This window comes from Carcharhinus amblyrhynchos, chromosome 17 (genome assembly GCF_965287045.1).
Source record: "Carcharhinus amblyrhynchos chromosome 17, sCarAmb.v2.hapA, whole genome shotgun sequence".
Classification (NCBI taxonomy): domain Eukaryota; kingdom Metazoa; phylum Chordata; class Chondrichthyes; order Carcharhiniformes; family Carcharhinidae; genus Carcharhinus; species Carcharhinus amblyrhynchos.
In genome coordinates, this window is record NC_137340.1 from 54,263,325 (window position 1) to 54,275,777 (window position 12,453).

The window sequence follows — 12,453 nt, forward strand, 5'->3', positions numbered from 1 at the left end:
TACGCAGATGGCAGGGATTATGGCGTGGATGCAGACTTTAAAACTGATGCAGCAGGCAGCTCAACTAGCACTGTGATCATGGCTTGGGTTCAGATCATGAGACAGCTTTGGAATGCTCAGGCTTAGGATTTCTTTTTTGTTTTAGCTGGTGGGCCTCCAATCTAAGAGCAAAGCTTTGAAAAGAAAGATTGAATAGTGTAGAAGGGTGATAGTATAGAAGAGTGAGAAGAGGGCTCCTGTCTATTAAAACCATTATCCAGGATTTGATATTTAAGTCTAACAGTGAGATCCATACACAGTGTAGAATTTTATTTAATGAATTAATCTAGTGCAGAGTTTATAATATTGAATGATTCTTCCTATGGAAAGCACTCTAGAAAACATATTAAGCTCTTCAGCGTGACTGCTGATCTACAGCTTTTGTAATGGACAAATGTGCATGCAGCAGCTCATTGCTAGGTAGCAAACACTAGATTCAATTTAATCCGCTATTGGACATGCAGAGCTTTGGCTGGAGCAGTAATCAGGTTACACAAGGGGACATCAGTTCTATTGAAGTATTTAACTAATACCGTTGTAGGAGACACAGTCCTAGTGCAAGTAGTGATGCAGTTCACAATGTGCCATAACCTGAGTGTAATGCTGTGATGTGACGGGTTACTAATGGCCTCTTCTATTGTCTTGTCTTCTTCCCTCATTGTGTACAGATGGAAGAATCCTCAGCACAAGTTACTACAGCTGTGGGATCGACAACGCCAGATGTACGAAGCGTGGCGCGATTATTCATTAAGTTTAGAATGATAGGCAGTGAGGCCATTTGAAAGGAAATGTACTGAACAAAAAAGTTTTGAAGTCACATTTGCGCAGCTACTATTATAAGAAATGCTTTAACAATTTCTTTTATTTGTAGAGCGCTTATGTTAACCTAGATAGTCTTTCAAATCAAAACTAGCTGTGCTACTGTCCAAATGTACCCGTTACAAGCTTTTTTAAATTTGATTACTCTATAGATTTCAGGCCTGTCCATAATTCATGAGAAAGAACTTTGAAAGCTGCTGATATTTTTAGAAATGGGTTGTATCTCGGAACCTGACTTATTCAATATATGAACAGAAACCAGTTGCAGCTTAAAACTAATTTTACAAGCTTTCCACAGCATCAAAAAAATTATTGAAGTTTTAGTAAAGTATTGCCTGTCACTCTTCACAGACTTCATTTTTGTAAAATTTACATCGCCCATCTCAATACAGCCTGTAACTTGGGTACTGCTTAGGACTGTATCTCACTAGTGAATTGAGAGGGAACGCTTCCTTATTCTTAGCCAAGTTTCAGACTCGTTTTGTATTGATTTAAAACGAGTGGGGCCCAGAAATCGAAGCTTTTCCTCTTGCGTTGCTGCGCTGATCCTGTCAGATGACTGAAATGGTATGGGACTGTACAGTAGTGATCACTCTGCCACATATTTGGGATGTGGAGGGAAAGAGAAAGTGAAAGTAAAATGAGTTGAGCCGTTAAGTCCTGCGATTTTAAAAACTCTGGAAGAGTTCTGACTTGCTATCTTACTGTGACAAGTTGAGTGTTCAGGAACAGAGTTCCTGAAAACCTTGTAGAGATTATTTGATTTTTGTGTTTGTGAGCTCAAAAGTCTATACCGAAGGAAATGAGTGCCTGAGTTTTGTTAACTTTGAAAGGGTTGCTGCGTTTGTTTCTTGTGGGGAAGGTTGATTGCAAAATACAAGCATGTGTCTGCAAGCATTTTGCTTCCTTGCTGTTCACCGGTCTCTACTTTGCTCCAAGCTCCTCTCCACACCTCTCAATCAATTCACAACTGGGAGCAGAAGTAGGCCTTGCAGGCCCATGGGCCTGCCCTGCTGTTCAAGTTTGTGACTGATCTTTTTGCATCACCTCCACTTTCCTGTCCTGTTCTCATATAGTTTGATACCCTTAGTGTTTGGAGAATTTTTGAGTCAGCAGTATTGAAAATTGGATAATACACCTGAGTTAATTTGGATCCTTTATGAATTAGCCCATTCACATGATTTGAAGTAGAACCTTAGGAGACGACTTCAAATTTTTACACTATTTAAATTAAATGGTTGCTTTGAGAAATCGCCCATGGAATGGAGTTTGTAGTAGGCATTGAAAACAATTTGGTCCTTGTGTTCATCTCTATGAAATCTTTGGTTTAGATAGTCTGACCAAAATGGCGGGTGGACGTGGAGCTTGATGTCTTTGTCAAGTCCCCTGTCTTAGGATAATACTACAGAGTAGCATGTAGATAGGAATGCACAATTCTGAAAATATATATTCACAAAAAACCTCCCTTGTGAAACGCCTCTTGCTTCTCTTAACTTTCTAAATGATTATTTTAATGTCTTGCAAGCATGAATTGATTTTGTTTGTCCCCATTCTCTGTCAAATGATCATGTGTTTGCCTCAGAATTTGAACACAGTGTATACGTTTGGCAAAGCTAGTAGCAGGGTTCATCTTTTCAACACAGCTTCAGCTCTGACTTGGTTAACCTCATGCCTGTTCATGAGGTATTTCTGGGAAACTTATAGGCCAGTATAAATTTAGGACTCTTCCTGTTTTGCTAAACCAGTGATGCTGATGACTTCAAGGTGCCAAAATATCATGTTCTCTGCATCCATTTATAGGAAAGTTTCTAGTTATGACATGCTTCAAAAGATTGAAAGACAATCAGGCTGACACTCTATTGCTTTACTAAAACAGTTTACTGGACTGTTAGAAATGCCATATTTTGATTGAGATGTTAAATTGAGGACATGTCAGGTGGATGCAATCTATTCCATAGCACTATTTTGAAAGAGAGCATGAAACTTCTTAATGGTACCCTGGCTAATGTTCATTCCTAAGTCAGCATTGTCAAAATTAATATAGTTATTAGCCCATTGCTGTTTGTGGGAGCTTGCTGCATTAAAAAGTGACCACACTTCAGAATTACTTTAAATGCTGTAAATTGCCTTTGGAAATCCTGAGGTTGTGAAAGCTGCCGTATGTTGTTTTTAACCTGAAGTTGTGGTGACTGAAGATTCAAGGTTAATTCAAAATCAATCTACTTGAACATAAATCATTAAGCACACGGTAAACAATTCTGTGATTATCCTGTTTTCAGTGGACACCAATTCATTGAAAAGTACTTGTGTTTGATGCTGCAGTGCTCAGTAAAGACATTCTCTTTATGGGACAGATACTGGGCAGGAACACGTTTCAGACCTTCAACATCTGCATATAAATATTGATTTGGATTGAGTTCAAGTCTAGAAATACACAGAAGCAACTAGTTTCAAGCAAGAAAAATGGAAGAACCAGCTCTCTCTTTTTCCTTCAGCTTACTAACATGACTGCCTCAGACATAAGCTGAACACCTGACTGGAACAGAAAGTGAAGGTCATTGAGTATAGGTTGGGGTGCTGAAATATTCCAATGGAACAACGTTTCTCTGTTGCTGTAACATGGGCTGATGTCTGGCCATGTGAAAATTGAGATTGTGTTTCTCTTGATTATTTTGTTGAGATTGAAAAATATTCTGTGGAACATCTTGAAAGATAGAAAAGATGGGTTAAATTATGTGGTCGAGCAAGTTGTACGTATTTTGTGTAAGAAATCAACTGGTCAACATGCAAGACTTTGTTTCCTTTTGGTACTCTGTTTGCCTAGGACAGGAATGCTCTAAGGGTAGCATTGCCCATCCATTGTGTAAAGGAAGCTGTACCCATCACTGTCTTCTGCTTTAATGTGCCAGCATTGAATATTTGCTTTGCTGTCTGGAGTTCTTCATCCATTGAAAATCTTCCAATATACAGGAGTTCAGAACAGAAGATGCTGTTAGTCAGTGTGACTGAATTTTTAATGTGACAATTTTGCTGATTAGGTCATTTGAAAACAAGTTTGTTTTGGTCGATTCTCAGATTGAAGCTTGTACTATTTGTGGTCTTTAAACTGTGCAGGTCAAGGAAGTGTTTGTTTAAAACAAACATATCCTTATACCAAATGTCATCTGACAAGAGGAGCAACTGAATGTGACTTCAGTTAAGTTAAGATATTTCCAGTTTACTTAGGGCTGCAATGGAACCTTTGGGGAGGGGGAAATTTGAAATTTATCTGAAGTACCCAAATGACAGAAAATTGGAATTAAACTATGCACAATTTTTTAAAAACAACATTGTAAACAGAGTGCCATTGCAGACCATTCCTTGATTTGCGGTGGAGCTGGCTGGGTTTATTGTTGGATTTTATATATTGTAGCTCCCTTTAAAAAAAAATACTGGGCACAAGAGTGATTCCTAAATAATGTGAATCATTACAGCCCTAAATTTTGAGTTCTAGGTCAGATAGGACATTTCTTGTTGCGCGCTTTTTCTTTCTGTTGAAAAGGTGTGTTGCTTTTGCGGAAAAGTAAGACCACAGGAAGCCCCCACGTAACATTCTCCGCTTGGATCTGATCAACAGGGTGTCGTAGTCAATCTTCAGCACAGTTCTTGAGTGGCGACCAAGAACCCTGGGCCTTTAGAGGTGGTCTAGCAGGAGAGTTTCAGGTATTCCACGAATTCCCGGTGACTGATGTTTTTTTTCATTTTGAGAGAAAGAAAACTTAAACAAAAAGAAAGGATTGGTCTGTTGATGGCTAGCTGGTTTCCCTAACAATCTGGTACATTTGGTACTGGCACTAATTTGCTTTCTTTTCAGTTGGAAGGAGATGCTGGAATCCCATTGCGCTGCGCCACAAATTTTAGTTTGTATATGTCTTTCACAAACATATTCCTTTGCAGGTCGCGCAGCGTTTACTCAGCGCTTGCGCTGGCGCGGCTTGCTTGCTTTGGTCTCGAAGTTCCATGAACAAACATGACCATGTAATAAAGTGAATATTCAGCTTCTAAAATGTGGGTGGGTTGGGGATAAGTGAATACAAAAGATGCTTGAATTAGAATGAAGTGAAACTTAGCTGGGTTTATCAGTGGTAATCATAGGTGTTCCATAAATGTAAGGGACAATGGAGAAAGATATTTTTGCCTTGGATACAGCTGAATCTTCCTGGTTTTGCTAAAATATTCATGGAGTTTCGCTGCGCTGTTTTTCTTTTCTTCCCTACAGGTGCTTTTGCGCGCAGCCTGCGAAACCGCGCTTGCGAAGAAGCTTGGGATGCACGGCTTCGTCAGCCAGTTAACCCTCTGCAGACCAAACCTCCTCCCTGAAATTTCCTTGCTCCCACTCCTCCCCTCCCCAGCAGAGTTCATTTGTCCCTTTATATAAAAAAAACATTAAACACAGAAATTTTGCATAATAAGTACATTTATATCTTGACATATTTGCTGCTGTTGATACTGGTCGGCATTGGATGTCGCTTTAAAGTGTAAAATTAGGCCCTTTACAGAAGTGAGCAGTTCCCCACTTAAAAAATTTAATTGATTACTCTGTTAGTTAAACTGAGGTTGCTTTACATGGTGCCTTCAGTAGCAAATGAGTTTGAAACTGCAAAGGTATCTTGTGTGGCACAGATGTTGGTATCCAGATTCTGGAGTAGAGCTGTACTGACTAAGTTGTTTGTTCTTCACAGCGTTTGTTGCCAATTGAGGGGGCAAACGATCTCTTCTACCAGCCACCACCACCTATGCCCACCTCAAAAGTGTACACAATCAGGCCGTACTTTCCAAAAGATGAGGTAAGTTTACTAACTATGCACCTTTGTAAAATTGCTTTTGGAGTGCTCTCAATTTTGATGTCTAGTTTTGTCTGCTAACATAAACCAGGACAGAGTGTAAACTTTAATCCTGTTGCAATGTCCCTCTCCACCTCCAATATTGTGAAAGTTGGAGTCAGTTACAGCTTAGTATTTATGGTTACTCTTGGGTCAGGTTCCTCTTGTGGAACTGTTGAGGTTTGTAGCCAAGGAAACTGTTATTGACGCGATGGAGTCTTTGCTAAGACAACATTTTGTGTAAAGAACTTTCTCCTAATGTTTTTTCTTGCCGTCTTAGTAGTACTTTTAAATCTGTAACTCTCTTATTGCTGCCATCTCCCAGCAGCTGTTGTTTCATTATAGTCTTCAGAACATCCTAATGCCTCATAGTTTCAGCAACTTTGTTCTCTTAGCCATCTCTCACAGTGAAAGTAATCCCAGAATCTCAAGTTACCCTTCAAACTCAGACTTCCTTCAGCATTGGTTGCTAAATCCGGAGTTGGGATACTAATGTTTTTGTTTTGCCTTCCTTGCTGAACCCATTTGAAGCAGTAGAAGGTGCAGAAATGGGGGAAAATCTTTTTTTTTTATTCATTCATGGGACATAGACGACTCTGGCTGGTCAGCATTTATTGCCCATCCCTAGTTATCCTGGAGAAGGTGGTGATGAGCTGCAGTCTTGATTGTTGCAATTCATGTGCTGTGGGTTGACCCATAATGCCATTAGGGAAAGAATTCCCAGATTTTGATCCAATGACTGCGAAGGAACTGTGATAAAATGAGGATTAATGTTTTATTTCTTCAACCAAGACTGCCACAGATGCACTAAACCATAAAGCTTCCTTCTGTTTGCTAAACATCAGGAATAGTCTTGATCTGCAAGCTGGAGGGGAGGCTCCTGAAATGCTGTGGCTTATTTGAGACTGCTTTGTTTTGGTTTATCAAGTGAATTTGGTTAACCTTGTGAATAACCTTGGTGAATATGGTTAACCTTGACTCCTATTTTGGAAAGGAGCAAAATCTGACGAATTGCTTTGACGTGACTTCAGACTCTCTGCCTGAAAAAGGACAAGTGGATCAGCTACTACTTGCATGGCTGCAGTAGTGATAGCCTGATCTTTTCAGTTAAAGAAATCTGGGAACCTGGGATGCTATGGGATGAAGGATTTGTCCTCCAGGGTATCATGCAGACAGGAACCATCACTGATATGAATTTACTTGGTAAGTTTGATATCAGACTGGACAGCTACAATCATGCTTCCAATACTTGAGACCTTGGTCTTGCTCATGACTCTGGTCCCTATCCACATACCCACTTCTGTTGAAATCACTTCTGTGGGTTGGTCTCTAGATGTTGGATTTTGGACATCTGTTTGAGTATTGCAAATACTTCGGCATTCTTTTAAGAATCGACCTGTTGTGATTCAGCTCTTTGTGCCAGTAAATTAACTGGCTTGGAGTTGAGCGGGGTAACTTTAGAATATATTTTTGGCTGCAATTAAGTGCCAACATTCTGGCACTGGCTTCTAAAAGACCCTAAATAGCATTTGGTTCCTTGAGTTTGCTGTTATTACTGGTCAAAAGTCAACTCTTGGTGTTTCTTGAATAGGGAGCAGGGAGATGGTCTTGGAGGTTTATTCATTTGATTAAAAATTCATCCAGCTCTCAATTACTCGAGGCTATTTTCCATTTGAGAGGTTTTTGAAGGTTACTTCAGTTCTTCTGACAAAGTATGGGAGTATCGTGGACTCAGATCCAGTAAAAGGTGTTGCTGGTCGCTGTTCCCTAATCTTGTGTAGATTGCTGCTTTACTGGATCATAGAATGTATGAATAGCACTGCATACAGATAAATTGGTTTCCTCCGTTTCATTGAAGCAATACCAAATCAACGCAAAGAGGAAAATGGCAATGTTGCCCCTTGAGTCAGATTTAAGTGAGCATGTTTGATAGGCAATCCATTGAGCCTGGTAAACAATTATGCTGGCTTCTTTGCTCTGCAAAGATAAATCAGGGTGTTATACCAATGTTATACAGCATAGTTTTAACTAGCCCTCTGCCTTGAAATGACATTCCATGATCCCTGTAGCTCATGACATTTGAGCAATTTTCCATTTTTTTTTGCAGTGTCAATAAGTGCATTATTTGTTTCAGTTGGGAGATTATTTGACCTGTGGTGAACAAATTCTAGCTAATACTCTGCATTCTTTTAAAATAAGCCAAGCTCATTGTGCTGTTTGTAGTATAATCTTAATACTCTTCTAAAATTAATTAGCATGTAAGATTGTAGCCATCATGCGATTCAAATTTGGCAATTTTTTGTATTGCTTCAGCTGGTGATACAAGCTCAAGATGTGCTCTAAATGTACTTAATTTTCATGTGGGCACCAGGAATGAGTTGAAGATTATCCAATCTGTTCAATATTGATGTTATCTCGCTGTCCTCCTCAATTGCTTGATGTGAGTCAGGTAAAGGCCTCACACCAGAAGCTGTATAATTGTGTCAAAAGAATTTGTGAATCAAAATTTGAGATCAAGTTTAGCATTTGTTTATATTGGCTTTAATTTATCACTTCCCAGTCATCCTATGACAAATGTACTTGGTCTTGAATAGAAAAATTCATTATCTAGTAGAGCTGCTTTTTCACTTAATTGCATTGTCATAATGGCCTCATAACTCAATCATGGTCAGTTTTGGGATTCTGTTTCACTAAATACCATTGTTCTTTTTAAATATCCCTTCTGTGCTTGCTTAGTGGGGATGGATTTCTTGCAATTTTGTCATCCTTAATGCAGACCAAAGTCGTCATGTCAATCACGACTCAACATCTGCGTTTCTTGGATTGTACAAACCAATGGTGAATCTGTAACCATTCACAAGAAAATGGACTATAATTGCTTGAAAATGCCATCCTGAGTCCTCTAACTTGAGGCTGTTTTTTATGAGAGACACACTTGGATACAAGGATGCCACAGTGATTACCACTGCTGCCTTACAGAGCCAGAGATCTGGGTTCAATTCTGGCCCCACGTCACTGGGGAGTTTGCACGTTTTCCCTGTCTGCATGGATTTCCTCCAGGTGCTCCAGTTTCCCCCCACAATCCAAAGATGGATTAGGTTGATTGTTATGCTAAATTGCTCCTTAGCGTCAGAGTACATCAACAGGATAAATATGTAGAATGACAGGGATAAGGCCTGGGTGGGATTGTAGTCGGTGCAGTTCCAATGATCTGAATGGCCTCCTTCTGCACTTGAGGGATTGTGTGACAATTTCATTCTGCAATGTTTGACATCGAATGGATTAGCTCGTACACCAAAGCATTGTAGGACACTGCTCCTTAATCCCGTCTACCTTCCTATAGGTTATGCTGCAAAGGGGTGAGGTGATTTATTTTGGTTGTGTAGACTGCAAACTGAAAGTCACTGCCTATCAGTTTGAATAGTTGGAAGTTTTATATTGACTTTGTATTAATGTTTCTATATTCACCCTTTACAAAATTTCAGACTGCAGTAGGACCATGGAGTTCTTCCCTCCTGCTCAGTTCTCGTGCAGAGCATTGAATCTGTGCTTGTGTGTGTTAATAGATGTGGGCATTATGGTATCTTGGCAAACATCAAAAAGCAATGAGGTCGTTATTACATTGTATGGGAGTGTGCTGTGCACAACTTTCCAACATTGCAACAGTGATGACAGTACCTGATTGCCTTTTAGGGCCATTCAAATATCTGGTGGTTATGAAAAATGCTACATTAATGTAAATCTTGCTTTCCAAACTGACCATTGTTTGTAGTATAATTTGTGCATGATGAATATCGGCTCTTTAGCGATGCTTGGTCATTTTCTCATCTGGTATATGTACATTGGCACAAACACTTTAATTCACTAAAGAGCCAGAGCCAATTTTTGAGCTTCCTTCTTTTTTCCCATAAACAAAGAGAGTGAGCTGAATTATGATGTCCTTATTACAGCTGTGGCTGAGACTAACTCAACAAAGACCAGGACTGAAGCTGGACCCCTCCTGATCTTTTTAGCTTTGTAATCTCCTGGATGAACTCCAGTCTTTGGTTCTTGGACAGTGCTAAATGATATCTGCATTTCAGCTGGACACGTGCTGAGACAATTTTACCATATCTGTATGGAAAAGGACAGATTTGTCTGCACTGCAAATTATTCCCAGGTGTTTCTGTCACTGGAACTCTGAATTTATAATTACAAAATAAATGCAGCATTATTACCTGTTGCATTAATTGAAATTTTGCAGATTATTCTCTTCACTCTGCAGCCAGCTTTTCATGAGACTTTGCTTTATATTTCCTCCATCACTCCATTGGATGCAAGTTAATCCTGACCTGGATTGTTGCTGCTATTTAAGGCACTATAAAGCTTGCCCATAGTATTTACAAAGGTGTTATGTGCCTTCAGTAAATATGCTGTTGTTTGACAGATCAGTACTTGTAAAGAGCAGAGGAAGTTTAGATTTAGTTTATTTCTGCCCTTCAATGTAACTTTTATTTAAGTTATACTTGATGTTGGCTTGTTGGGTATTCTTATAGCAGCTTACTTAAAGGCAATGTATTTCTTGGTAGGCTCTATATTTTGGTAATTCAAATGTAAAGAATGTTTGGTTGGTCTCACCAGAAGCTCCCATTCCATCACAGCACAACTTGATTGCTGGTAGTTGAATAAGTATTGTAGGCTGTTTCCTTAAATCACCAAAGATATGGCTCGTGGTTCCTGAATATTTAGATCAGCAGAAATCCCAAGGTGTAATGTGTATTTTATCAGGAACAGTTTTACTTTATTAATGTGTACCTGATGTATAGAAGTGTCCAGTATTAGCAGATTTGCTTTATCTACAGGCTTCCGTGTACAAGATCTGTAAGGAGATGTATGATGATGAAATGGATGGTGACTCAATGTCTTATCAACCAGATATCATTGGTGACAGGTGAGTGTATTGTGGGTGGGTGGACAGGGCTACCTGTTTTCTGTTCCTGTTTTGTTTGCAGTTTCGCTTCTGTTGGGATCTTGTTCCATAAGTGCACGTCCCCAGCTCCACAAAAGACAAAACAAATCTAATCTGGCCAGTTAGTGCCCCATCAACCCACTCTCAATCATTATCATCAAACTGATTTAAGAGGTTGTCAATGCAGCTATCAAACATCACTCAACACATCAATTAGCGGTTTACCAATGCTCAGATTGGATTCTGCTAGGACCACTCAACTTCAGGCCTCATTACAATCTTTCTCCAAACATGTACAAAGGAGCTGAATTCCTGAGGTGAGAGTGACCTTGAGACCGCAATTGATAACATGTGGTATTAAATGGCCCTTGTTGAATTGAAATCACAGGATGGATTAAAGCCCAGAAGGAGCCTTTCAGCCCATCATGTCCATGCTGCTCTCAAGAACAACTCTGTGAATCCTGCCCTTTTTCTGTTGCTCTGCAAATTTAATCTGTTCAGGTGCCACACACACAGGCTGTGTATTCCAGATTGAACCATTTGCTGCATTAGAAGAAACTTTTCCTCGCATCGTCATTGATCTTTGGCTAATCACCATAAATTGATGCCCTCTGCTTCTTGACCTTCTGCTACCGGGAGCAGTTTCTCTCTCTTTTGTCCAGAGCCCTCGTGATTTTAAACTGCTATCAACTTCTTCTGTAAAGAGGACAACCCAACTTCTCCACATCCTTGTGCATTCCATCAAGTCGGTGGGAATTTGTTGGGATGTGGACACTCCACTAGTTGGAGTCATTCCTAGCACAGAAATGATTGTGGTTTTTGGAAGTCAATCATCTCAGCCCCCTGACATTGCTGCAAGAGCTCCTGATGGAAACGTCTGAGGGTCCAACCAGTTTCAGCTGCTTCATCGATGACCTTTCTTCCTACTGCAAGGGAGGTATGTTTGCTGATTGTACAAATGTTTATTAGCGACTCTCCAGATAATGATGCAGTTCATGCCCACATGCACCATGACCTGGGAAGCTTTCAGGCTTGGCTGAGAAGTAGCAAGTAATATTCCTGCCAGACAAGTTCTAAGCAATGATGATTTTGAGGAAAATAATCATTTTCTCTTGACATCCATTGATGTTGCCATCAACATTCTTGGGGTGACCATTGATCAGAAATGCAGTTTGACCATCTATACAAATATTGTGCTACAGGAGCAGGTCAGAGGCTGGAAGTTTTGTGATGAACACTTCCTGACTCCCTGAAGCTTGTCCAGTTCAGGAGTGTGAAGAAATCCTGCCCACTTGCTCTGAGTGCAGTTCCAACAACACTCAAAGCTTGATTCTACCTAGGACAAAGTAGTTTGCTTGATCAGCACTTCATCCACTTCCTCCAGCGCTAGTGCACTGTGGCTGAGGTGTGTATCATTTACAAGATGGACTGCAGCATCTCATCAAGCTCTCTTTGGCACCTTCCAAGCCCACAGTCTCTTCCACATGGAAGAACAAGGTCTGCAGACAGTTCAAGAAGATGACTTGCCATCACCTGCTCAAGGGCAGCTTGGGGCGGGTAATAAATTCTGGTTGTTGTTAATTGCCTACATCCCATGAACATTGATCTTGGCTTTTTAAAAAATAATTCAGAATGTAGGAGAACGTGGGCAGATCTGTTAATCTGAATTAATGTAATATGATGGAAAATGAAGGGAGCCACTGGCGTTTACATTTGGTAGTCATGATGTAGAGATGCTGGCGTTGGACTGGGGTAGGCACAGTAAGAAGTCTGACAATACACATC

The 12,453-nt window shown here is 40.1% G+C and overlaps 1 protein-coding gene across 3 annotated transcripts in view; it reads left to right on the top strand.

Moving 5' to 3' along the window:
- Positions 1-12,453, top strand: part of oga (O-GlcNAcase) — a 79,157-nt gene that overhangs the window by 45,704 nt on the left and 21,000 nt on the right. For 2 of the 3 annotated variants that reach the window (XM_080205976.1, XM_080205974.1), the window contains exons 11-14: positions 708-761; positions 4,475-4,560; positions 5,580-5,684; positions 10,562-10,650. In XM_080205976.1, coding sequence (XP_080062102.1) covers positions 708-761; positions 4,475-4,560; positions 5,580-5,684; positions 10,562-10,650 — 334 coding nt within the window. The remainder of the gene's footprint in view (positions 1-707; positions 762-4,474; positions 4,561-5,579; positions 5,685-10,561; positions 10,651-12,453) is intronic. The other variant, XM_080205975.1, reaches the window with a different exon arrangement.